At 53.4% G+C, this 26,886-nt stretch overlaps 1 protein-coding gene across 1 annotated transcript; it reads right to left on the reverse strand.

Annotated features, from left to right (window-relative positions):
* Positions 1–5,832: 5,832 nt before the first annotated feature.
* Positions 5,833–11,009, reverse strand: HLX (H2.0 like homeobox). Its single transcript, XM_016221142.2, has 4 exons — positions 10,418–11,009; positions 9,450–9,629; positions 8,510–8,694; positions 5,833–6,647 (listed from the first exon to the last, which is right to left on the reverse strand). Exons 1-4 carry the CDS (start codon positions 11,007–11,009, stop codon positions 6,177–6,179), a joined length of 1,428 nt encoding a protein of 475 aa, XP_016076628.2. The 3' UTR covers positions 5,833–6,176.
* Between the last annotated feature and the right edge of the window lie 15,877 nt (positions 11,010–26,886).

The following is a 26,886-nucleotide window of genomic DNA, read 5'->3' on the forward strand; positions in this document are numbered from 1 at the left end:
GCCACAACAACTGTGTTACTCATTTATTCGATACGCTCTTGTTGAGGCGCCTTGAATTTCTCCAACCACCATCAGAGCCCTGCCCTCAAGAAACAGGGTGCCTTTCCTGAGTAAGGGGGCAGTTGGTGTCCTGTTTCCGTTTTGGAGACCCTCCCCTCTTACGCAATTAGTTAAAAACTTAATGGAGCTCCTGAAGGGCCAAATTTCCCTCCTTGGACCCCAGACACTTGCTGAAACTTCCCTCCAACCCGAAATGTCAAAAAACTCTAACTTTCCATCTCCCAAGGAAAACTCCCCAACTACACCTGCAAGCATTGTATTGAGCACCTACTGTGTGCATCGGGACACAAGAAGTGCCAGTGGGCGTCTCATGGCATCAGCGGGACCACGTGGCAACCCTTGTCACCACCCCCCGCAGCCAGCCCAAACACTCCTTAAAGGGTTTCCCTGGGGAGCCTGTGAATGCATTGCATTCAGGTGCCTCCACCTAAGGATTTAATTTCTTGGAGGGTAAGGATTGTCTTGCATTGTTTTGTTTTTTTCCAACTGTGCACATAGTAACCAGGACCTCAATAAACACCGCGGTGAATAAATGAATGGAGGAATGCAATGACATCCTAGCCTATGGCGCTGATCGTGTGTCACTCCTGGCTCTCGCTTCACCTTCGTGAACGCAGCTAATCCTCACAGTCCTTCCCCACTAAGGTAACTTTGGTTCGTTCCTAGTACACAGGTGGTTAGCTCAATTTCCCCAGGTCACGAGGTTAATAATTGGTGAATGAACGAATGCTTCCTTCCTGGGCTAGTCTGGGTTCCCCGGGTGCAGCCTTGGGATGAGGCACCATCTTTCTGGTGCACCGGATCCAGCGCTCTGCGGGCCTCTTCCCATACCCGGCCCCCAGAGAGGGCCTTTGGGGTCACGGAAGCCTCGAGCTCTGAGCGTGCGGCAGGTGCTGTAGGTGGCCTCCTGCTCCTCCCGTTGGGCACGGTGGACTTCCCAAAAGAGGGAGGCTGAGTCAGCCGTGGCTGGGGCGGGGGCCGAGGGCAGGGGGCGCGAAGGAGCCAGCACAACTGCTGCCTCACAGGCACCCCCAGGCCTTGTACCTGAACCCCAAGTGTCAGCGACAGCGGAGGGGGAAAGTGAAAAAGCACAGAGGATGCCACTGAGTCCCCTGAGCGGGTGCTGCCTGGATTATTGGCAAAGCTAAACCTGCTACAGAGGCGGAGGTGGGCATCCTGAAGGGCAGGTGATATCCCGAAGAAGACCCAGGCCCGGACTCCTGGGGGGCATCCTGAGGGACCAGACGGGAAAATGTGGCAGGTCAGCCGGAGCCCCTTATGCTCTTTGAAAAAAGCCATACAGCTTTGATAATTCGGATCAGATTTTGGTTGGTCAAAAGGGTCCGGGAGGACTGCCTCTCCATCTTCCGAAGCTTCAAAGACACTCACCCCGGGGCTCATCCCAGTCCTGGGACTCACTCCCCTGGGGACCTCTCGCAAGTGCCTTGGTTGCCTCAACCCAGAAATTAAGGAGGAAGCAACCGCACCTGTGGGGACATCGAGCCTTCTTTCCCTAAAGTGACAGAGGGCAGGACAGCTAAGGCACCCAAGGGCCAGCGATTCCCCAAGCTCGCCTGTCCGAGGGGCCCAGCGACCCTGGGCCAGTCCAGGCAGAGCCTTGCTCCCTCTGTTAGAACCTGGGTGGGGGTGTGGCTCGGGAGAATTCCTTAGAAAGTGCAGCCGCCCTGTGCAAACTGCAGCGGACGCAGGGGGCTCGAGCTGCAGGTTTTAATGCCCGAGTGCCTGAGGGAAGGCCGCTCATTCGTCTTTGGACGCCCGCCAATCCCATCACAACCTGGAGGGTGGGGCTGTGAGCCAGAGGTGGGCGGGAGCACTTAAACCCCGAGAATCTCCCCCAGCCCCCAAACCTGCAGTTAAAGGCTCCTTCACACCCGCGGTTGCGTCTTCTCAAAGACCGGGGAGCCTGCACACCCCTCCCCCAGAGGCTGGAGAAGGGGCAATGAGATGACCCCGCACCGTTAGGGTCCTCTCGTCACCCTTCAATTAGTGTGACCAGGTTGTGTGGGGAGGGCGCAGCTCAGAGTCCCTCTGCCCGAAAAGCTCCTTAAAAGAGGGGGGTGGTGTGCACACGGGGGGGGGGGTGTGCCTAGACCTCAACCTCTGTCTGTCTTCCCCATTTCTTGCTCCAGAGCCGCCCCCGGGGCCCATCCTGCCAACTGAGTCTGTTTGAGGTCACAAGGGCTTGGGAGGAGGTGGGGTCACATCCAGGAACGGGTTAAAGTGCCCAGAAAATCCCCTGCTGCAGGTCCTGGTTCCTGCCAGATCCTGGGGACCCCAAGGGTTCTGCACAGGAACCTAGGGTCACCTTCCAGGGATAATGGCTTCTGGTGCCTAGAAGGGGGAAGGACCAGCGGGCCAGGCACTGAAAGTTCACCTGCTCCCTTCTGGCTGCAAAGGGCGTAAAACCTGTAAAACCCTCACCAACACCCCACTTCAGGCCCTAGCTAGAGGGAGCAGCCACAAGGAAGACCCCAGAACCACTGGTCCCCTCTGAGAGGGCTGAGGGAGTCAGAGGGGTTTGTGACAATCTAAGTAACTGCGGCCAGACACCGGAGGACTTGCAGCGTGGGGTAGGGGCAGGGGGACAGGGGGCCACCTCCTAGGCTGGCCTGCAGGCCACAGCCTCCCTTGGAGGCAACACCTCTCCCTGAAGTGCTGAAGGGCCACAGCTTTGGCCGCGGTGGAGGCAGGACATCGACCTCAACTCGCTCCTAACAAGTCCAGGGATGGAGGTCCCTCCCTCCCTCCCTGCTGGCTCGCAGCTGAGGGGGGACACGTGCAAGGGGATTGCAGGGCCCCCGGAGGGTTTGGGGGTTTGGTCTGCGAAGCTTGGCGCAAGCAAACTGCTAGAGACACGCGCCCCACCCGTGCACACGGCGGTGTGGAGGGCCCCTCGCTTTGCTTTGCTTTGCTTTGCTTTGCCACCTGGAACACGGAGGAACTTGATGTGCGTGGTTTTATCTGCAGGGAGCTGAAATCACCAGTAGACCGCCCCCCGTGTGTCTGAGGCAGGCTTCTCTGTGCCTCCGTGGGGTGTGTGTTTGTGTGCAATGCGGGCAGGGAGCTGAGTAGACCCCCACCTCTCCCTCCCCGGACAGAACTGGTGGCGGTCCCTCCAGCTGTGTCCTGGGAACCCTGCTCCGAGGACTGCTGCGGCTGGTGAGGCTGGTGAGCAGAGTCCTGCTCCGAGCAGAGTTATTACAGCTTTTGGGAAAGGGCGAGGCCTGGGGGGCGTGGGGCAGAGGCGGGGGCCACGCCTTTGCTGTGCTGGGAGCCCCGGCCCCGCGGGCTCCGGCGGGCCTGGTGTCCCCGGACCCCGAGCCACTGGGCCTTCTCTTTCGTGCCAGAGAGGTCTGGTTCTCAGTTCAAGAATTTCTAGCTTCCCCGGCTTCTTCTAGCCTAGAGCGCCCCCGGGAAGATTCCAGCAGCCCGGGATGGATGGGGCACCCTGGCCCACGGTGCGGCTTCCACCCCACCCCCCGCCGCCCCGCCCGCCTGGAGAGGTGCTGGGTCCTGGGACCGCTGCCCTTCTAAGGGAACTTTAAACTTCCCTGGGTCTGGCGAGGCTGGGTCCGGACGAAAATAGGGGGCAAGGAGGGGGGAGATGCACCGCCCAGGGTAAAGCACCACTGGCATTTCCTTGGGAAAGTGTCAGGAATGAAAGTGGGGAGTGGCAGAGGAAGGGGCGCCTCCTAGGAGCCCTCCAGGAGCCCCCGACCCCCCACCCCAAGGTACCCTCGGCCCAGCTCACCGCGCCCACTTGTCCTGCTGAACCTGGCCAAGATAAGGCCTAGTTTTACCTGAAATCACATCATTACAGTCCCTGGGCGATGACTTCCTTCACTTCTGAAAACTGGCCCCAAAAGTGGAGAAACGCGGCGGGGAGGGGGTGTCCCCGCAGGCACCTCACACGGGCGAGGTAGCTGCGGTGGGTGGAAAGCATCAACCTCGCCCACCTCGCTCCCCAGCCGGCTCCTCGACCAGGTGCACATCCTCCCCTTTACTCTCCTTAAGGCCAGAACTGGATGCACCTGCGGCTAAATCGATGTTCTCGGGAGAGCCTGGTTCCAGAATTCCAATAGCTGGGGCTTGGGGGGAAACGGGTTTCGGTAATAAAAGCAAAACTGGGGCACAGGGAGAAAGCTGGAGTTCGTACCAGGACCTGTGGAAGGAATAAAGGAGCCCCCCCAGCCTGGGGCTGGAACCCAGGGGCAGGTGGGGAGGCCGCCCACCCATCTTGTGGCACATTTAGGGGTAACACCGGCTCACATTGCCCTTTAACTTGAGGTCCCTCCTGGGGCCTCCCTCCACCTTTCTTTTCTCTTTCCTGCCTCGGACCACCCTGGTCTTCCCTCTCCGGTCCTCACTCTGAAGGGTTCAGCTTGGTGGTGGTGGGGGGGGCAGGGGTTGGCTGGGGGGGAAATGGTCAGCCTGGCATCCCTGCCCAGGTGTCTGATGCTCCCGACCAGGAAAGGCTAAATCTGGGGCATCTATTCTGTCCCTGGGCCCATAAATCTGGAAGGTTTTTTTTTTTAACGTGCTCAAGCAAATGGGTTAAATTGGAGAAGCGAAGCCAGGCCAGGGAGCCTTCCCACTCAGGTCAGGGATGAGGGTGGTCCTAGGCTCGCTGACCTCAGCACTCCCCAGGAGCACCCGCTCTCCATGAGAACCAGCTCCCCCAAATGGGTGGATGGCCTGTAAGAGGCCTTGTGCCCCTCCCACAGCTCAGTGACAAACAGACCCCGGTGCTCAGGTTTTGAGGGCAACGTCTATTTGTTTTAAAATCTCCCAAAAGAACTTTTAACAAACTTGGAAGGGAAGGTGAGCCTGGGGAGAACCGGTCTTGGAGAGAGGTTTGAATCTTCAACCTTTAAAAAAAACACACACACAACAACAACTTCGAATGGCCCACCCTAGTAGCAGCGTGGAGGTAAAATAGGTTTGCTATTTTCCAGCTGCAGTGTGATGGGGAAACTGCCTCTTAGATAGTGGCAGCCTGAGGGGGGGGACGTTCAATCGGGGTGCCTGCAGTAGCCCAATTAGGAAGAAAGATCATGTGTGTGTATTGGGGTGGGGGTGCAGTTTTGTAGACCCATCACTGACCAAATGTGAGCCAGGAGGTCCAAGTTCTGGTCTGGGGCTCAGCCTCAGCGTGACCTTGAACAAGACACCTCCCTGCCATGCAATCGTTTGGGCATCTTTACAGCCATCCCCGGCCTGGCCTTCCAGCCCCGACCACTGTGGTCCGCCTCTCCTTTCTTCCAGGACACCACAGACCGTACCTGAGCAAGGGGCCCATTGCACAGGAATTGACTCAGGGCTCCAGCCCAGGAACTGAGCGGTCACCCTGGGAGTACAGGCTATGGCCAGATTGACCCCGCAGGGCACCGCCGTCTTCTCCATCCCAACAGAAAGCCTGCGAGCACACTCATCACATACCCAAGGAATCCTGACTCTCCACGAGGAAGCCATCTGCCCCCAACAGATTCTATGGCCAACTCGGCGTCAGGGAGCTCAAGTTCAGTGGCAGTCGGCAGGCTGCGGGCTGGGGCACCTCTGAACTGGTGGCACCGCTAAGCCCCAGCCCGGATCTCTGCAGCAACGTGGCTCCGAGGTTGCAGGATTTACCCCAAAAGCTCTAGACCGCACCCCAGTTGCGGGGACCTGCAGCACCCAAGCTAAGGTCCCGTGGAGCAATCCCTGACCTTACCAACCGCGTGTCCCCAGCCAGCCAAGCAATCTTTCTTTACAAACCGTCATAAACATTTTATTTACAAGTGTGTGGCATCCGAAGTGCAGTGCGTCTCTGCCACCCCTAGAGCGGGAAGGAACCGTGGAGTCACACGTCGCCGTGTGAGCGGCTCGTATCCCGGGAGAAGCGTCCGTTGAAGTGTCCGTGGGGGGGGGGGGGCACGGAGACTCCCCAGGCCACTGGGCAGTGTGGGCTGTGCCACCAGGCGGCCAGCAAAGGGCAAAACGCGAGCGTCCCACGGTATCTCCGGCCGGTGCCACCTTCAAGTGGGCACAAGATCCAGCCACGTCGGAAGTCCGGGCGTCCGCACGCAGGGCCTGGGTCCCCTCCGCCCCGGTCCAGTCTATAGGCCTCCAAGAGGCGGCTGGGCGGGCTCCGGGCTTTTGGGAGCGCTGCTGAGGGTGGGCTGGGGCGCAGGGAGCAACTCTGGAGCGACGTCGCTGCCAAGGCTACTGGCGATGCCCGCGCTGGGGGCGCCGCCGCCGCCGAAGCTGAAACTGCCGCTGGCCCCGCTGCTGGCGGGGAGGAGCGCGCCGGCCGCCGAGGCCTTGATGACCGTGGTTTGGTGCGGAGACCGCTCGGCCCCCTCAGTCCGCTCCGTGTCGCTGGGGGCCATGTCCAGAGACTCGGAGTCGCTGCTGTCGCTCTCGGCCTCGCCCTCGGAGCGGCTGGGGCTCCGCTCCTCGTGATCACCGTCCACAGCCGGGGCTCCCCCCGCCGGCTTCTCGTCGGCCTCCTTGTCTTTGTCCTTCTGGGCCTGGGCCTCCTTGGAGTGCCGCCACTTCATCCTCCGGTTCTGGAACCAGACCTTCACCTGCGACGCACGGGAGACAGGCAGGGAAACGGAGGTGAGACGCGGGCTCGCTGCGGGGCGGCCGGCGCGGGCCCGGGAGGCACCCGGAAAGGCGGGCCCGCGGCGCTCACTGTCCCCTAGGCACCGTGCTAGGTGCAGGGGGGGAGGCGACCAGAGGCTGCCCCGGGACACACGAGATCGCCAGGGATCCCCCCGCCTAAGAGACGCACTAAGCCTGGTTTTCCAGACGCGGCTGGCCTGACCTCCAGCCTGAAATGACAGGGATACTGGTTGGAAAGGCCGATTCCTGCACCTGGCCTGCAGACAAGGGAGGGTCTCCGCTCTAAATCGATGCCCCCTTAACCCACCTGAGTCAGGGCCCTCCCAAGAATCTGACTGACTCCTGGACCAGAGAAATGCACCCATTCCCAAGGTTTTGCACAGCATTTCAAGGGTTTGGTGAACCAACATTAAGAATTCCTGCTAAGTGGCCCCCCTCCTCAGGCAAGTCCCTACAGAAGCAATTCTTTTTAGGAAGCACAGAGGGGAAAGGGGGTTCACAGAGTTGATCCCAGCAGGGTGGGGACACCCCTGGACTTTGGGTGGATGAGCGTCTCCTTGGCCTATGTGCGTCCAGAAGCTGGTAAGGACCCATCCGCTGCCCAGGATAGGCTAATGCCACTGTGGGCTCAGAAAACGCTGGGATTAAACCTGTGCGTAAGGGATAAGGGGGGTTAGGGATGGGGCGGGGAATCTATATAAATATATACGATCCCCTGGGGGACCCAATGCATTCACACAAGTTCCAGCTTCCCTTTTAAAAATAACATCCACAGCTGGTGGAAAACGGCTGGTCTCCTCCAGTGTGTGTGCTGAGGCGGGGAGTTGTGCAATGGAGGGCAGAAAGGCACAGAGATGGGGGGGGGGGTGCGGTGAACCTAAAGGAGCCATTAAAAAAAAAAAAAAGTGCCTGCCTTTGGCTTCTGCCCTCCTGAGAACACTGGGTACCCAGGAAGCAAGGGCCGCTGCTGTGGGGTGTGGCAGAATGGGGACTCTCTTCTAGTTTCAAAACTCAAAAAGAAGAAAAAATGCCCAGTTCTTGAATTTGAGAAAAAGAAAGAGAGAAAAAAAAAACTAGGGCGTTGAAGTCGGGCATGATAGATTTGTCATGTTCTTGAAAAGCATTCGCGGACGCAGAACCCAGGACCTGCTGGATTGCTCCTAGGCCCTCTAAGAAATATTTTTTTTCTTTCTCTCTCTCACCCCCACCCCGAGCCCCCGCTCCCCCCACCCACCACCCACCCCAACCCGAGATTTTCCTTCAGCGCTTATGCCGTTAGAAAATGGGACTGTGGCCGCCCCAAGCGGACTTCTTGCCCTACCAGGGCTAAGTAATTCCGTTTGAAATGATGTTTTCACTTCCTCACAACTGGGGATTTCACAATCCAGCCGCGGCAGGAGGGAGGGAGGGAAGATGGAAGAAAAAAATAAAAAAATAAAAAAGCCACCAACAATCTCTTGACTTGGGATTTTTATCTCTTCTGAAATAAACTGCTTCCTACAGCAAATCGCACTCGAGTCGGGTACATAATTTATCTCCCACAGCCTATTTGCTTTCTCAGCGGTTCTTTTGCCTGTTGGCCAAAATAAACAGACACCGCTTGTTGACACACATCTTTGGAGACGGGCTAGGCCTTCCCTTCAGCCCTTGTCTCCCACCCTCCTCTCTCCTGCCTCGAGCCGGGGAGTCCACAGAGTCTCCCGACGTTCAAGTCCTTGCGTTCCCACTGCAGGACAGCGGGGTGGGGTGGAAGGGTGTTTGGGACTGGAATGTGCTGACCTGCCCACCGAGGGGCCGCGCCCTGGGGCGGGAGCTGGCTGACCTGTGCGTCGGTGAGGCCCAGCATCGCGGCCAGCTGCTTTCGGTCGGGCTTGGTCACGTACTTCTGAATCTCAAACCTCTTCTCCAGGCCTTTCCTCTGCAGGTTGGAGAAGACGGCCCTCGACCACGAGCGCTTCCTCTTGTACGTCTGGGGCATAGTGTCCTTGGTGAGCACAGCGTAGGGACCTGCCGGGGTGGGGCAGGCAGGAGCAAGCGAGAGAGAGACACACAGCAGGACCGGGTGAGTGCTGGGGCCTGGGGCTCAGGGTCCCGCTTAAAACTGCTCTGCTTAACCACGACCCTACTCGCCTTCACAAAGCCCTCCTGCAAGGAGGAATCTTAGGGCTTTTGAGAAGTTAATGGAAAGGCCTGAAGCCGGCGGACAGTGAGTTCGAGAGGCCCAGCGGTTCCCTCCGATAACTCCAAAGGAAAACTGTAAACCTGATGCTGGGCCATCAGGCCTGGGGCGTGTAGGGGAAAACGTCCCTGGGCCTGAAGGATCTAGAGACCTCAGCCTGGGTTCACTCTCTCTCCCTCTCTCTCCCTCCCACCCCAGTGTGTGCGTGCGTGTGTGTGTGTGTGTGTGTGTGTGTGTGTGTATTCTTCTGCCCAGGGGGGCAGCCGAGATGCTGTCTCCTGGAGAAAAAGGGTTTGGGGTCATTTCCAAACGCCTGTATCCTAACAAGCAACACCTCCTGTGGCTGGCTTTTCAAAGCACGCTCTCCCCAGAAAAGGCTAGAGAAAGCCCACCCCCTTACCCCATCCCACCCGCCCACTCACATATTTTCTGGGGGCTCCCCAGGCTCCCCACCCCTGTCCTGCGGACAGAGAGCCAAACTCGCAGAGAAATCTTTCGGCTTCTCTGTCCGGGGACGCGGGGGGCCTCCCGCACCAACGCCGGGCGCGGCTGCACCGTCCAGCCCCGGGTTTCCCGTCCGTACCTGGAAACGTGTCTTGAAACTGATGCTGAACTGCGTTTCTCGGGTTGGAGCTTAAGGGGCTGAGGAGGGCAGAGGCCTCGTTCATGGGATCGAGGGACGCGAAGAGCTGGCCGGCCGACGGCTGCAGGCCGGGGAGGTGCAGCCCCGCGGGCCGCGCGCCCGTCAGCAGGGACGTGAGATCTGGGGACCAGGCGAGAGAACAGCCGGTTACCCTTTGGCGCGAACCCACACCCTTGGGGGGCGATTTGCCCCTCCCCTCCTGTCCCCCCCACACCCCCTCGATTTGGTTTTCCTGGAGCAAAGTCAAGGAGAGAGACCCCCGTCTCCTCCCCAAACCCCTCTCCCCCGACGGCGGCCGGCGGGCGATGCGCGCGCGAGACGCGCCGTCTGTCCGTGTCCCCACCGCGGCGGCTGGGAAGGGCTCCACCTGAAACCGCCCAAACGAAGTCACTTTCGGGCGCCTTTTGACACCCGAAACCCTCCCCCGGAAGGAGCCCCTACTCTGCCCTCTCGTCTGGGGAGCTGGGACGCAATTTCGCTCGAAATCAGATAAATGCGCGGGGGAAAGCGTTCCCCAAAAGGGCTTCCCCTGGCCAATAATACAGTTTTTCTCTCTCGAGATGTGACTAAAGACACAGGTGGTGACGGTCGTTTTTAGCAAACGTTTACACCAACCATCTTTATGCGTGTTGGTTCTGTGAAGGGCGTTTTTAAGTCATCCCTGGAGACTTCTGTGCGTGTTTGTTTGTGTGTTTGCTTCCCTAGAGCAGGTGCGTTTTAAATCTTGTGTTTCATAGTCTTCTCACTATTGACTTTCATCTCCTTCCTTTTACCAATTTGTCCTTAATTGTAAAAACAAAACAAAACAAAACAAAAAACCACCCCAAAGTGTACCCCAAAGTGGCCCAGGGATCCAGGGTGCGTCAGGGCCCTGGTCGGAGGCCTGCAGCCTCTCCCCCAAGACCTACCTCTCAGGGTGTTGCCTTCTTTGACTTTCGGGTCAAATTCTGCAGACAAAATGCGGTCTATTCCGAATTTGAGGTCCTTGCTGGAGGGGGCCGGGGCCGAGCCGCTCTGGTGGGGGTTCGGGGCCACCCGCGCCCCGGAGGAAGAGGCGCCCGCGCGGGGCGCAGGCGGAGCGAGCTGCTGCTGCTGCTGGGGGGGCTGCTGCTGCGGGGGCTGCTGCTGCGGGTGACGGTGGTGGTAGGCGGCCGAGAGCGGGGACAGCCGCTGCGGGAAGCCGGCCGGGACCTCCGAGGGCGCCACCACCGGGGTGGGTCGCAGCGGGGACCTGGCGGCGGCTTGGAAAGAGGCGTGCGGGTGAGCCGAGCTCAAGTGCGCGCCGAGGGCGGCGGCCGAGGCGCCCGCCAGGCCCTCCGGGGCCGCCCCCGGGTCCCCCACGCCCGCGTGCAGGATGTCCGCGATGCAGAAGGAAGGCTTCTTGACCGCGGCCGGGTCCAGCGGGAAGGAGCAGCCGCCCGGGCCGGCCGAAGAGCAGTAAGCGGCCGACCAGAGGCTGAAGTTGGAGGCGTAGAAAGGAGCCAGCCCGGCGGCGAACATCCTGGCGGGGTGCGCCTCGCGGCCGCCGCGGCCTGGCCGGGCCGGGCCGGGCCGGGTGGATGGGGGGAGGCGGGGGTGCGCGGGGAGGGGCGCGCGCAGTCCAGGCGGAGAGGGTGGCAGCCCAGCCGAGGACGATCCGCTTTCGGTTCTCCGTCGGCTCCGAAGAGAGGCCGGGGAGCCCTGGCAGCGCCGAGGCGGGAGGCCGGCCGGCCGCAGTGGGCCCCGGCCCCGCTCCGAGGGCGGCACCGCACCCGCGCGCCCCGCGGGCTGGAGGCGAGCGCGCGGCGCTGGAGCGACCGGCGGGCGGGCGCCGCGGAGACGAGCGCCAGGCACGGAGAGAAAAGCCCCGACAGCTCAGCCCTGGGAGCTAAATTTAAAACAACAACAATAATAATCCGTTAGTTTAAAAAAAAAAAAAAAAGTAATAAGAGGAAAAAAAAAAAACACGAAAAAAAAAAAACTCCTCTCTAAAAACTCCCAAAGTTTTGGCAGGAGCTTTCGAGTCCGACCCTGGGTAGGACCTCGATCTGAGCGCTCATTGGCCAGCCTCCTGACCAATGGGAGCGGGCCGTGGTGGGGACTCGGCGGAGAGGGGCGTGGCCCTCCCCTCGGCCACGCCCAGGCCACGCCCCAGTGTGTGCGCCGCCGCCGCGTGGGCCGACCCGGGTTCCGCGCGTCCCTCTTCCCGGCTCCGGGGAACTGAGACCGTCCAGGGGGTTCTGCAGAGCCGAACCGGCACCGGGCGTGGAGAGCTGGTCACAGAGATCCTGGCGCACTCGCCGGGGGACACCGACGATCCGGCACAAGGATCGCGGTGCAAAGCCCGCCTCCGGGAAAGCGCCGGGCGCCCCCCCTCCCCCAAGTGTTCATCCCTTTACATCCCTCGGGCCCGATTTTTCTTCCCATCGGGTCTTTATCCCGAAAACCGGTGTCCTCCGCAAGGTTCCATCTTTTGCGCCCCGCTGCTGCCCAGCGCCGAGCTCGCGCGCGGGAATGCGGGGAGGCCCTGGGGCCCCGCCCAAAGGAGCCCCGCGCCGGCCTCGCCGCCTCCAAAAATCCTCGGGACGAGAGGAGGCGCGGCCGTAAATGAGCTTTATTCTGAGCTGTCACTCGGTGACAACTTGAACGAGTCACTTTTCAAACAAAAGAAGATGGATGTTTCCCAGCGTCTGCTCTGGACGCGGCCAAACTTTCCCCCAAAGCCTCGGAGACGACGAAACAGGCCGCCGACCGAAACCCCGGCGAGCGGCACGCGCGTCCCCTCCTCGGCCGCACCTCGTAGGAAACGTCGCCCGCTCGCCTCCGCCACATCCCCCCCGGGTCACGTGGGCTTCGCTGTTGTGCAAGTGCCCGCAAGGGCCGATTTCCTTGGGGTTAAAAGCTACTTTGAATCCATCCACCGCTCGCCTAGGAGCCCGTCGGGCCTGCTCGCAGGACGAGCTGCAGGGGCCGCCGGCGTGTTCCTTTCGCGCGTCGGGTGTTTGGAGCGCAGGGTGGGGTGCAGTGGGGGTGGGGTGGGGGAGTGGGGGGGGTTCTGCAACATCAACATCTTTAAGAATTCGTTCTCTTTTAAATTATAGTCAGAATGGATTTCCCCACCCCTCTCCCAAACTAACCACAGGCCACCCAGATGAGCTCGTCTTGCCCATTTTCAGGAAGAAAATAAAATAATAACAATAATGAAACCACAGAATCTTTTGTTTTCGATTGTACTAATAAGTATCTCTTAACAGAGCAGCTGTGCTTCTGTGGCATTTCTTTTTTTGCAAACCAGACAAACAAAACACCTTTCAATACAGTTGCAATAAAGCTGTGGCATTTTTTAATTTCATTTCAGCACTAAGGCTTCCTACCAAATAAACCGAGGAAAGCGACTGAACTTGCTGTGCGTATCTCGAGTTTAGGATTTGGGGGTGGGGGGTGGGTGGGAATTAAATTAATTTCTAGTGGTTTCTAGCCCCGTGTTGCAAATGCTGTCATTTTTAAGCTTCGACTTTGTCCTGGGAAGTCATCCATCAGTTGGGACCAGCCACCCCTGGGAACACCCCCGGCCCCCGTCTCTCTGTCTCTCTCACTAAATGACTTTCGTGCTCTGCTCCTTGCAGCCGGGGCGGAGGTGGTGCTTCCAGCGCGGCAGGGGAGGGATGCGCGGGGTCCAGGGCGCCCGCACCTGGGGCGAGAGACGCAGGAACACCAGCCCGTCTGTTTCTCGCCAGAGGAACCGTGACGAGCAAAAGGCCACCTGAGACCGGGGACCCTCCTGGAGAGACCCCATCAGGGGCGCTGCGTTGCGAGCAAAGAGACTGAGGATTCCGGGGAGGGGGGTGGGGCGCGGCCTCTGCAGCTTCACGGACCTCGGGGAAGTCACGAGCGCGAGTGGGTCGCCCTTTTCCAGGCTCACTTCCAATTCCGTTGCGATTCCAATTTGCCTGCCCGCGTTCCAACCGCGGCCTAAGCCCAAACCCACGGTTCTAAGCGATGCGTTTGGGACTCACCGCAGGCCGCCTACCCCCCGAATAAGACGCGACCCTCGCTAGGGGTGGGCGCGGGGTGCGGACTGGGCGGGTCGCGGGCCCTCTGGGTTTCCCGCGGTGCCCACGGTGCCCACCTGCAGCACTTAAAAGCCAGGTGCACGCGCGGGGCGGGGGGGGAGGGAGCGGGGCAAAGGCGAGGCGGGGAAGTCGGGTTCCCCCCGGAGGATTTCTAGCCAAGCGGGGGGCTCCTCGCTTTTCCGCGCCAAATTGGTGACTCGCATCTAAATTGCGCCTTGGCCCGCGCGCCCCTCGCCGGTCCCGGGCCCTCGGCTGCTTTGCGCCCTGGCCGACCCGGAGCTCCCAGAGGGAAACTCGAAAAGGGAAACGACCCCCAGCCTAACCACCTCCACACACCCCTTCCCCAGGCTCAGGCCTGGTTCCTGGGGACCCCAAACCCTCTCCTGAGCCCGCAGACTCCCCTCCCCCTTCCTCCCCACCCCTCCGCACCAAGAAAGCAGCAGGAAACCCTGGGCTCGCCGGAGTTCAGGTCATCTCCTGTTTTCTGATGGGCTCAGACTCGGACTAAATGAGCGGATGTGCCTGCGAGATTGGTCTCAAAATAGAAGCTGCCTTAGTATTTTAGGATACTGCCGAAATCCTTATTTCTTCCGGAGAAAACTCTATAATGACTCCTAGCACTTCCCCTTTTAATATTTGTGCAACTTTATCTCCACCGACAAGTTGCTCGGGTGACGCAAATCCGCCCCTGTGTATTACAACTACCAAAATAAATGCGCGGAAATCAATTCCCTTCTAGCAATGAAAATATAAATATACAGCTGCGACTTTCCCCTTTAATCTTTGCTTTCCGAGCGGCTCCGAGCTGTGGCGAAATGAGCTAGTCCGAGAGCAATTGAGCCTGTCCGGGGGACACTGGGGGGCAGAGACAAGGGTTCCCCGGGCCTGGGAGCCACTGGGCTGCAGGCTCCAGGCTCCAGCAGGAGCAACGAGGGCCAGGGCCCCAGGAAAGCGAATGAACTTGAGCTTAAATGTGGCTGCACTGTCTTTGGAGGAAGCTCGTTTGTTTTTTTAAAGAGGATTTCTCCTGAGGCTGCCTAGCTGCACCAGCAAATTACCATCCACAGCTGGAGCAATGGAGAGAGTCCCTTATACTGAAAGGTTACACAGCTTTTTGGGGGGAGGAATGCCACCAAGGCAGGGGGTTCTGGTCAATTCCGACGGCTGTCTCTAATGCATAATAGTCTGCCTTCTTTATTCCCGGGTAGACACAGCCAAGCCGGCGCACCGCACTGGGAGTGCACAGTGCCACAGAAGGTCCGTTTTATAATGTAACGACGTGGTTTACGGGGATTTAGGACTGAGAGCAGGGGCCTAAATCAGAGGTGGATGCAAACAACGGGTCAGGTCCCCTCACCTTTTGGTTGCCCCTGTCTTCAGAGCCTCCACGCTTAAATCACCAGTGCAAATTCTTGTCCTAAACCCGGGGAACACAGATAACATGCCGCTTGAGCGCCAGAGCTCGAGGAGAGGGAACGCCAAGCGTTGCTTGTCCCAGTCCCGTAACTCTGCAAGGGCTCGAGCTTCTGTCTGCTTTCGTGTGTGTTTTTTTTTTTCTTACAGACTCTGGTCAAAATAATATGCAAAGCAGTTGCTCTGGAGACCCTCCTCCCCTTTTCATTTTAAACATTCTTTCAAACACGGTACCTTCGGGTTTCCGAGAAAGAGACGGAAACAGTTGAATGTTCACAGCGAGAAATAGAAGGAAACAAAGCGCACCCAGCCCCGGGAGGGTGTCAGAGATGTGCGGCGATGTTGGCATCCGCGTGCATTCTGCCTGTCATCCTGTCAGCTGGAGATTTACAGACTGCTGGGCCTCGTGCTTGAATTTAGTGGTGGGTGTGGGGCTCCTGTTCCTTGTGGATGCTAGACACTAGAGGTTAGGACTCTGGAGACTCACCCTCCCCTCCACACACACCCCCCTTTGGATTATTCTAAGTAGGCCACAGCTCCCTTTTCCCGAAGACCTTAGTATTCCAGAACTACATAGAGTTCCTGAGTGTTGGGAAGATAGACTTTGATATGGGGTAAGAAAGGCAAATAATGTGATAAGACCACAGGATCCAAAGTCGATCGATGCATTCCCTTTCCTTTTCCTGAATTCCCAGGTGTGGCAGATTCACAGGTGGCCATCGCTTTACATGGCCAGAGCCCTGCCCTTGACCTCCTGCCCACAGATCTGACTTCCGAGGCTCAGACAGCCCTTTGGGGCTGGTCCCATTTACCCTCCTTGTTCCCATTACTAGGGTATACCAGTTCACATGTGGGGACCACTTCTGTCTCTGTCTCTGTCTCTGTCTCTGTCTCTGTCTCTGTCTCTGTCTCTGTCTCTGTCTCTGTCTCTCTCTCTCAAACACACACACACACACGCTCACCAGAGAAGGGCAGGGTTTTCTTCTGTTGCAAACAGCTACATTTTATTTTATTTTATTTTATTTTATTTATTTATTTATTTATTTATTTTTTTAGAGAGAGAGGAAAGAACACTGATTTGTTGTTCCACTTATTTCATCTTTCATTGGTTGATTCTTGTATGTGCCCTGACTGGGGATCCAACCTGCAACCCTGGTGTATCTGGATGATCCTCCAACCAGCTGAGCTACTCAGCCAGGATGCAAACAGCTACTTCTCTCTCTCTCTCTCTGAGTCACCTTTTCCATGCCCAGCCTAGAAAGAGCTGAGACCTCATAAAACTTAACGGTAGAACCCATTTCCACACGACACATTGTAACACAGACTCACATGCAATTGCAGTGAAATCATGTCCCTAGAAGAGTAAAATATGAGAGACCATCTTTCACACGTGAGAGATTTAGCAGTTCATTGAACCGGCTCCTAGCTGGTAGCTGGAAACAGCACTCACCCGCTCCCTGCGTTATTAGCCATTTGCCTCGTGAAAGCTGCATTTGTTGCCTGAATTATTGAATCTGAAGAGCTGGGGTGTTGCTTCTAGTGAGCGAGTTGAACGTCAAGGTAGGAGACGGAGGTGTAGGTAAAGTCATACTCAAAACAACGCATTCCCAAAGTAATAGTTATCTAAACAAACAAAACCTTCCTTTCCTTTGAGACAAGTTTCCCAAGTTAGAGCACAGAGTAGGGACTGAGACGCAGCCTAAGAGGCACAAATGGGAAAGGATTCTCTGAAGGCAGAGGATCCTGGAGCCGAAGAGAGGGACTTTGTAGATAGAGGCGCAGGGGTTGTCCCCGTCTGTCCCCCTGCACCCCACCCAAACTGGGACATCTCTGGATTTAACGGCAGAATCCTGCCAGCCCTGGCTCAGCCCGCCAGGCCCGGGGGTCTCCTCCATCCCAGGATGAGCCCGCCTGGTACCAAAAGTTGGTTCTCTGCTGACACCTGCTGGGCCATCTCTACATTGCCGTCTGGCCGTGCCTGTCCGGGGCCAGCAACCTTGTTGTGATGAAAGCTGGCTCTTCCTTTTGAGAAAACACGGGTTTCTAAAATTGGCTCGGACCAGCAGCTGTTTCCTTCCATATTGCCGACAATATGGAAAGATCTTGTATTATGTGCTTAAAATCAGGGAAGCTGAGTAGCAGCAACACCTTACCTTTGACAGATCTCAGGGCCAGTTTACATTTATTATCTCACGTAGTCTCCGGCAGAACGGGCCATGAGGACGCAGAGCAGTGCTGTCAGCCTGAGTTGATTCAGTTTAGGAAGTTGATCCTCAGGGAGGTTAAGTGGCTTGCCCGAGGCTGCCTAGTTAGGAAATGGTGTTCCAGGGAGCAGAGGCGATGTTTTCTCACTCATGGGCCAGAACTCTACCACTCAGCCCATTTCTTCAGGGGAAACAGTTTATTCAAAGGAAAAACTCTGCCCTCAATCAGAATGTACGTTGGTCTCAGGCAAAGGGGCTGCAGAACCGAATTCTAACCCAGAGATGGTCACAGGAACACTTTTAAATAAGGGCAGAGCAGCGACCACGTCATTAATTTGTGTCTCGGGGTATTAGGGGATCCTAATTCACACTGGAGCTCACCAGGTTTTTCTTCCTTTCCTCTCAGCAGCTGCTTTGCCAGGGGGAAGACAGAGGGAGGTTCTGAGAACCAGGTACAACCAAGGACATAGGTCTGTGTAGGTCACAGAGGGAGCGGCATGGGAGCGTTGGGCGTGGGTTCCCTGCAGGGTGCTAAAGAGGGAGATTGGAAGATGGCATTGTAGAGTTTTCCAGGGTCTGTCCTCTCTGTCCACAAGGGCCTAATTGGTAAAAACACAGATAACTCTTCAAGTGCCCCGTTTCCCACATGCCCAAGTCAGGAGGAATCCCAAACTCCACAAGCCCTCCACCCAGCCTGCAACCTCTCTCCAGGATTCAGTGACCACCCCGCCTTTGGTATCAGATTGGCCAGGATCAGAATTCACCGGGTGGCATAAGACAGTGCCCCATTCGCACGTGCAAATGACAAGAAATCCCTCCGCTGATATTCAGGACCCCGTGCATTGCTAAGAGTGAATCACCCTGAAAATCTGCAATATTCCAGCAACGAGGTGTAGCTTGGAGGCAGGCCTAGGAAAATATTTGTTCAAACCGTCTTGCCCTGAGTCATAACATCCGGGTCACTTTTTTCCATTGCAACCTGAGAGTGGCATCTATTCTGGTCGTGGGTAAAGCCCCAGCTCCAGCTCCATGACTCTGGGCTCCCCAAATGCCTCTCTGCTTCAGATGTTTCCTCCTTTCCCCACCACGCCCTTCTTTCCACAGCAGCCACGTGCGGTGGAGAATTCCACAGGAAAGGTGACAGCTCAAGGTGCTCAAGAAGCCTGCGGGTTGATTTTAAAAAGCTTCTTTGCAGGTTCCCCGAGGCGGCATCCTGGTTACTCCCCAATCTGCTGGGATGTAAGCAGGTTTCACCTACCCTCTCCCTTCCTTCTCCTGTCTTTCCCTCCCCCGTAACATGTGCCATTTAGTCATCAGGGTCATGGAGAATCTTCTGAAATTTCTCTTAGAATTTTCCAAACCAGTTGCCAGCCTCCCCGGGTCAGTCTCCGGGAGCGCTTACAGACATTATCTCATTTGACCCTCAGATCAAGCCCGGGAAGGAGGTGTCATTAGCATTTCCATTTTACTTGGGGAAACAAAGTTTTAAATGGTTAAGTCACTTGGCTGAGGTCATAGTTCGTAAGTGATGCACACTGGATTTGAACCTGCTTTTTTTTTTTTTTTTTGCCATTAGTTCATCTCTTCTCCAGTCTCTCTGTGTCTTTACGCTTTCCATACTTCAAAAATGAAGTAGAAATTAAGACATTTCTAGATAAATAAAATTAACTATGTAAATAACTATCTCTATGAATGACAAGAAAACTAAAAGGTGTACTAGAAAAATGTCTAACACGAAAGAAGGCGGTAATAGAGGAACAAAGTCAACATGAGACGTGTAGAAAACAAAAACCATGGGAGATGGAAATCTTACCTTATTGGTAATTATATTAAATGGAAATGGGTTAAACACTCCAACCAAAAAGCAGAAATGAGCAGAATGGATTTTTTAAAAAACATGTTCTAACTATCTACAAAAATCATACTTGAGATTTAAAGACATAAACAGAGTGAAAGTAAAAAAGTTGAAAAGGATATGTCTAAAATTATTGACAAAAATTATCACTAGACATTATGACAAAAATTACCACTAGAGCCAAAGAAAGACGTTTTATGATGGTAGAATGGTCAACCCATCAAGAAGACATGATTATAATCGCATATGCCCTCAACAGCAGAGCCCAAGATACATGTGCCAAAAGGTGACAGAATTTGAAGGAAGAGGTAAATAATTTAACAGTAATAGTTAGTCGAAGCCTTCAGCACCCCACTTTTAACAATGGATAGGATTAGATGATCAGTGTGGAAAGCACAGACTTGAATAGCACTACCAACCAACCAGACCCAACGACATCTATGAAACACTCAACCCAGCAACAGAAGAATAGGCATTCTTCTCAAACGCACGTGGACTATTTTCCAAGGTAGACCACATGGTAGGCCCTAAAACAAGCCTCATAAATTTAAAAGGATTTAAGTCATAAGAAGTCTGTTCTCCAACCACATGAAGCTAGAAATCAACAACAGAAAGAAATTTGGGAAATACATTAATACGTGGAAGTTGAACAACCTACTCCTAAATAACCAATGGGTAAAAAAAAAAAAGAAAGAAATCACAAGGGGAAACAGAGACTATTTTGAGATAAATGAATACAAAAATACAATATGTGAGATACAGAAATGTGGCGCTTAGAGGAAAAGGCATGGCTATAAACATGTTTGTTTTTTTTTAAAAAAAAGATCACAAATCAATAGCCTAACCTTTCACCTTGAGACTCTGTAAGAAGAAGACAAAACTAAATCCAAAGCTAGCAGAACAAAGGAAATAAGATTAGAGCAGAAATCGATGAAATGGAAAATTAGGAAAAAATCAATAAAACCAAAAGCTGATTTTTTGAGATCAATAAAAACGGACAAACCTTTAGCTAGACCGACCAAGAAAAAAAGGGAGGAGTCTCAAATTACTAAAGTCAGTAATGAAAGAGATGACATTACTACTGACCTTAAAGAATAAACATAATTATCAGAGAGTATTATGAACAATTATATGCCAACAAATGAGATAAAATAGATGAAATGGACAGAATTCTAGAAAGACACAACTACCAAAACTGACTCAGGAAGAAATAGAGAACTTGAATAGATGTGTAATGAATAAAGAGATTGAATTAATAATTTAAAAAAAAAAAAAAGGCCCACAAAAATAAAAAACCTTATCTCAAAGGCCCAGATGGCTTCATTGGTGAATTCTATCAACCCTTTCAAGAAGAATTAACATGTGCTCCACAAACTCTTCCAAAATATAAAAGAAGAGGTAACACTCCCCAGTTAGTATATGAGGCCACTATTGCCTTAATATCAAAATCAGAGAGAGACATCACAAGAAAAGAAAACAAAAAGTATCCCTTTGGATATAGAAGCAAAAATCCTCAACAAAATACTAGCAAACATAATCCAGCAACACACGTTCTAATTTTTTTAATGTTTTTAAAAATAATGTGCTGTCTCTGTTGAGTACCAAGTTTTATACATATCTTTTAGCTTTACATGTGCTTTTCTTATATTATTTTAAGTACTACATAATTATAATTAATGATTATGCTATTATTATATTGCTACTCATTTTTTGTGTACTTAATCTTTTCTTGTTATCTTTATCGGTTTCTCCTTGAATTTCTATTGTTTTTATTTAGTATATTTTGAAGTTGCCATTAGATGCTGAGGTTGAAAACTTTGTCACGAATTGTACTTTTAATCACTACGAGTCTATCTCCGTTTCCTTTTAGTGCCTCTTGACCCTAAATTCCATTTTATCTTATATTAATACTCTAATACTACCTTACTTCAATTTAATTTTAAAATTTCGAATAGTGTTATATTTCCATATTTCAACCTTGAAGAGAATATTTGGAGAAGTTGTCTTTCCTGCTGGTTTTCCCCAGCCACAGAATGTTCCTCCCTGGACGCAGGTGTTATCAGTGTATTAAATACGTATCTGAATTTGGGGAGGGTCAGGGAGGGAGGCCCACGGGCCTGAGCTGCCGTCTTGCTTCAGTCTTTGTATTATCCCAGCGGTGTGAATGCAGGGAGTGTGTTGTCTTGCATCAGTCTAGAGCTGCAAATTCTCGCATTAGACCCAAAGAGAATGTCACTGGGATCTACTCATCTCAGGGCCTTGTGGTCTAGGGAACTCCTTCCAGATTCAAGGACCACTGTTTTCTAGCGAGTCGGTGGGAGGAGGGAGGGGAAGGAGTGGTGGATGTGGAAGTATTGACATAGGTTTGAGCCTTGACTTGGCCCATCCTGAAGAGATTTCCAGGTTTTAGTTCTTGAAATGCCCACACGTGAGACTTTCTGACATTTCAAGACTATGAGACTCAATCAATTAATTGATCAACTGCCAGTTTTGACTGATACGATCTTAATATGGATAACCATTATAGACACAAGCCAGTTCCTACCCGTGGGGAGCTTAACATTTAAATGGAGTTAAAATATTTATAAGCCCTGACTGGGGTGGCTCAGTTGGTTGAGCGTTGTACCAAAATGCCACCAGGTCGATTCCCCATCAGGGCACATGCCTGGGTTTCGGGCTCAGTCACCAGTAGGGGGCGTGCAGGAGGCAGCCAATTGATGTTTCTCACATTGATGTTTCTCTCTCTCTCTCCCTCTTAAAAAAATCAATTAAAAAATCTTTTTCTTAAAAAAGATTTCTGCAAGTCCTTTTAAAAACTATATTTATGAAGCAAGTAAAACATGGAAAACAAAGTCAGGTATATATCTCAGGGTGACCTTGTTGGTCTTAGAAAAGTGCTATTGGAATAGTTTGCAGATTAGCTAGCTAGACAGAAATATAGTTATAGGTCTATTCTATATACTATATCGCGTTATAGAACTCACATGTGTGTATGCAGACATAAATTTCCCAGGACTCCAATCATTTTTTTCTCCTATAATACTCAGATTTCCTTTTTCCTGTATATATTTCAATATGTATTAACATCTGGGAGGCATAAAGTTATTTTAATAAAGAACCGTTAAGTAATGGAATTAGCACCTTATATTTTAAGTAGAATAACTATTTTCAAATGCCGCCTTTATATCTTGAAATGGGCCATTCTTTCCCACTGGCTGTTTCTTGCAGAGCCCTTGGAAAACAGCCCCGGGCGGGATGTTAGCGGGAATGACACCCAACGCAGGCTTTCTATTAAGTGACCACGTCCAGTTGCCGGCTACTGATTCGTACCACGAATGGCAAGTGAACCCTTCGGCCTTTCATTTATCACTGTCATTCTTTTTCCGCCGTTGCCCCTCTTGCTGTCCCCTCTCTCTCTCGCCCACTCCCCTTCTGGTTTTCCTGCACGATCCTTCCCCCCCAGATCTGATGAAGTGATCCCCAACAAGCATTCTGAACAAGCCTCCTCTGTGGGCCTCCCTCCTGAGAAACGAGGTGGCTGTGTCTGTGCCTCGATGGCTATTTTTACCCCCGTGTTTGTCCGGCGTCTGACGTGGTTTATCAGTCCCTCCAAAGGCCCATTGTCCGGCACTTCAAGAAGAATGTTGTTATATTGACTGCTAGTGCGTCAGCCCGGCTCTCTCTGGAGGAACTCTTGGATGAAATTAGATAATTTCCATTAAGAGACTGCGCATTATTAGTCCCCGGTGCCAAACTGGAAAATAAGCCAAGATGACTATTTCTGGCCAGGCTCACCTCAGGAAGGAACCTTCTCGGCTTTAATGGGATTTTGCTATTGTTGGTTGCCTTCTGTTTGACACCAGGCCAGGCCAGGGTTGGAAATTGTTTAGAAAGCTGCATGAAATATAATAGAACCCCAGCCATTTGCTGAGGCACATTCCTGCACAGTGTTTATTTTGAAGAAAGGGGGAAAAAAAAATATATTGTCCTTGGCAGACAACAATTAAAAAAAAAAGCAAAAAAAAAAAAGCGGTAACTTGAATCTCTGACCATATGCTTCTTGTTACCAGTTGTGTTTAAAAACTCCCTGTTGGTATCAGAGAATTTCACACCGAAGTGATAAATCTCTTGTAATATTTGTAAGTATCTTCATTACAGACCCAGGAAGATGTTTCAAGTCACCAGCGTCTTCAAGGCGGAGGCTGTTTGGAATGAGGAGGAGATCTGAGAGAATATTCCAGGCTCACACTGGTCCCAGTCTGGGCCAAGATGTCAAGCCCACAGAAATCCCTCTGCGTTGCTTTCTAGTTAAAGCCTTTCCCACGCAGCTGTAGGGACCGAGCCTTTGGGAGCTGGTTGTGTTCTGAGCAGAGGTGATCACTGAGGATGGTAGGGACAGACTTCCCCAGGGTCCCTCGGACATCGTAAGGACCAGCCTCTGATCAGGAGGGTGGGGTTTTTTTTTTCTGTTGGTTTTTTGTGTTGGTTTTTGATCAGTAAAAGCTGGTTCCCCATCGGAGTCGACTCCGGAGCAAAGCTGTCTCTCTGTTGGCAGTTGTACCGCATGAGCTGTCTGAGGCTATTGAAACGTTGGACATTTTTAAGTGAGGCTGAAATCCCTAAATTGCTTTCTTACAAATTTGCTTAGTCTCACAGGCTTAGCCTTCTTTTACTGTCCCATAAAATTCGGGGCTGAGTGCGTACACGTGAAAATGGTAAACCGTTCAAAACAAAAACAAAGCAAAAAAACCTGAGGTCGGATTCCAGGAAACAACCCTTGAAAAAGCGATCAGATTCCACTTAAGAGAGGTGCCTGGCTGAATTAAAATGCAGTTTCCCAAGACTGTTTAAAGATAACACGTTCAAGCCTAGAAGCCCATTCCATCCATTAACATTCAGATGTCCTCAGACATGTTGCTTCCTTTCAATTATTTGGCCTTAGCCTTGGCCTTTTCCTCTTTAGCTCTTTCAATAAATAATACGAACAAGTAAGTCTTGACTGTCAACAACAATGGGAGCAAGGGGAAGCAGAGAAAATGAGAAGATTATCACCAAAGCTAATCACCAGCTCAGCTCTAGACATAAATGTCACCCTTTTCCCATGAAATCTTTCCTCAGAAACGCTGACCCAAGGCCAAGACTGACCAAGGGGTGGTGGATGAGCCTTGCGAAAGAGGAAACGGAGACGTACAATTCCAAGTGCCTGCAGCTCGCTCACAGACCCGGCTCTGGCCCTGCCTACAGAACCGAAGGAGCCAACACCTGCCTCCCCAGGCACCAGCGATGAGCTCCACGGGGCAGATAGGATGCTAAGGCGGCCCCGAATTCCCCTCCACCAAGGCCTTTGTCCATCACCTTCCACGTAGCAAACAACCAACAAGTACTGACTTGACTGAATTTTCAACTGAATCCAAGAGAACCGCTCTCAGGAGCTAATATGGGACCCAAAACGCACTAATGATCTTATGGGATCCCTTGGTACTTCCTTCTTGGTAGATCAGGGCAGCCAAGATCCCCGTGTCTCTAGCCCCGCTTGAACACTGCCTACCTATGGAGTTGTCCCTGCTGTTCATCACTGGGGCAACTGAGCATTGATTTTCCAGGGACACGTATATCTAATAGATGCTGTGCCACCAAGAGGCAGAAGACAGATTCCTGCCCTCAGTAAGCTTCACGACATCACAGGGAGCACTACCCCCTTGGGCCAGGAACTTCTTTTCACTCTAATGTCCCTCCCTGCTGAAGTTCAGGCTCACACCTTCTCTGAACTCAGGAGAGACTCTGAGGACAGCGGCTCCCCATCCTGAGCCCCATGGCCCTCGCATAGTTAAGGCCCGTTACTGAGTCACCTCCCAGCCCTTGCCTCTCTCCAGCTTGGCCTCTGAAGCAGGGATATTGATGATGACCTGCCTGGTGGGGCCACGGTAAGAAATAACTCATTAAAAAGGCTGCTGGGTGCAAGGCGAGGGCCAGAGAAGTCGGCCAAGCAGCCTTCCCGGCACGCCATTCATTTTCCAGGGACAAGAGTTCTGGGTCCCAGCTCTAAAAAGGATGCAGAAGATGAAGTGTGCCCTCGCTGGCCGCCCCGGGCTATTTGTTTTCAATGAGGACCAGGCCATCCTTTCTCAGCACATTTGTCAGCTGTTCTACTCATGCTGGGCCATTTGCATTGTCTCCCGCTCAGAAATGCTTGATAAGAATCTGGCCGAGGGGCCTGAGGAAAATCCGCCAGTTCAACAAAGGAACCTGCCATTGTGCCCCCTCCCCCGGCACTTCAAAGCTCTCACAACATCTTATTTTTATTATTTCTTCTTTGTTTTTTTCTCCAGAAAGTATGAACAATGTGTTTTGCATCCTAAAGTGTCGGTGGGAAAATTATATTTCTCATTAGTTGGATCCTGAGCTGCTTGCTCACAACTGATAAAAAGAGATAGTAATTCAGGCTGAGATTTGTAGAAATACTTTAAATTCCTTTTTCTTCTAAATAGTGTACTGATTAGATGACTCACAGTGCCTTAGCCCATAGTAGATGCTCAGTTAAAGTGTTTAGTGACCAGCTTCTGCCTCACACCCCACAATCTTTATGGAGCCTGTTCAGGGGGCCGCCAAGCAGAGAGAGCCTGCCCGGTGCGTGGGCAGGCTACCCTGGCACGGCACATCTTCAAAGGAAGGACTGCACTTGCCTGGTTTAAACAAGCAATGGAGAAATAACTTCTAGAGGCCTTGACCGCTGAGGAAGGAGTGAGTGCAGGGTGGCGACCCCCTCACTGGTGTGGACCTGTGGCTGAGGACAGCGGTGCCCCACGAGTGGCCTGAGAGCAAAGTGACTTCAGCTGTGAGCCCCAATGCCATCCCAAGGACCCGGTTTTCTTTGGGCTGTTTCAACAGCGTGAGCTCTGGGCAAGTGGTGGGGAGCCTTGGGTGTTCTTTTTTATTTTTAATAATTTTTTTAAAATAAGTCTTTATTGATTTTAGAGAAAGAGGAAGGGAGAGGGAGAGGGAAATAGGAACATCAATGAGAGAGAGAAACATCGATCAGCTGCCTCCTGCACACCGGGGGATGGAGCTCGAAACCCAGGCAAGTGCCCTGACCAGGAATCAAACCGGTGACCTCTTGGTTCGTGGGTGGACACTCAACCACTGAGCCACACTGGCTGGGTAGTTCTGAGTCTTCTTAAAGATTCTCTAAAGGGGGCCTTCTGCAAACTGGTGCTCTCTGAGTTCTTGATAACAACTTATTTTCCACACACCTGGCTGCCCACCTGCCAGCAGAGCCTCCCTCCCGTGCACATGAGCCACTATCATCACCATAGGACACAGGCTGCACCATCATCATCATCACCACCATCCCTGTTCTACGGGTGTCTGGACCAAGGCCCAGCAAGGTTAGGAACCCTGCCCCCGGTCACACAGCCAGAGCTGGGAGCGGATGGGCTGCTTTCCCTGCCACCTGCCAACCCCCTCTCGCCCATCTCATGAGGCCCAAGGTTTCTCCAAAGGAACGGGGCTCGCGTGATGCTGGCACCTGGAGCATTGCCTTCCAGCAGGCGGGCAGACCTGGACACTAGCGTGGGGCCAATGTCATCATTTCCGGTGGGGACCCAAGGAAAGGAAAACCTTTCTGAGGGCCAGCAGCACTGTTATTAAGCTCTCTTGACCCATGACCCTACAGTGACCCCAACATTGGACCTCTGCAGTGTGTGGGGTGCTGGGCATGTAGCCCTGGGCTCCTGGCACCGGTAGAAGTAGGGGCTTGTGGAAAGCCGACCACTGAAAGGTCACTGCCAACCACTAAAAGGTCATTGCCGAGGAGTGGGTATGGGGCCAGGAGCTCTGGCCAGGCCTGGTTTTCC

Source organism: Miniopterus natalensis, chromosome 21 (assembly GCF_054644295.1).
Source record: "Miniopterus natalensis isolate mMinNat1 chromosome 21, mMinNat1.hap1, whole genome shotgun sequence".
NCBI classification, from domain to species: domain Eukaryota; kingdom Metazoa; phylum Chordata; class Mammalia; order Chiroptera; family Miniopteridae; genus Miniopterus; species Miniopterus natalensis.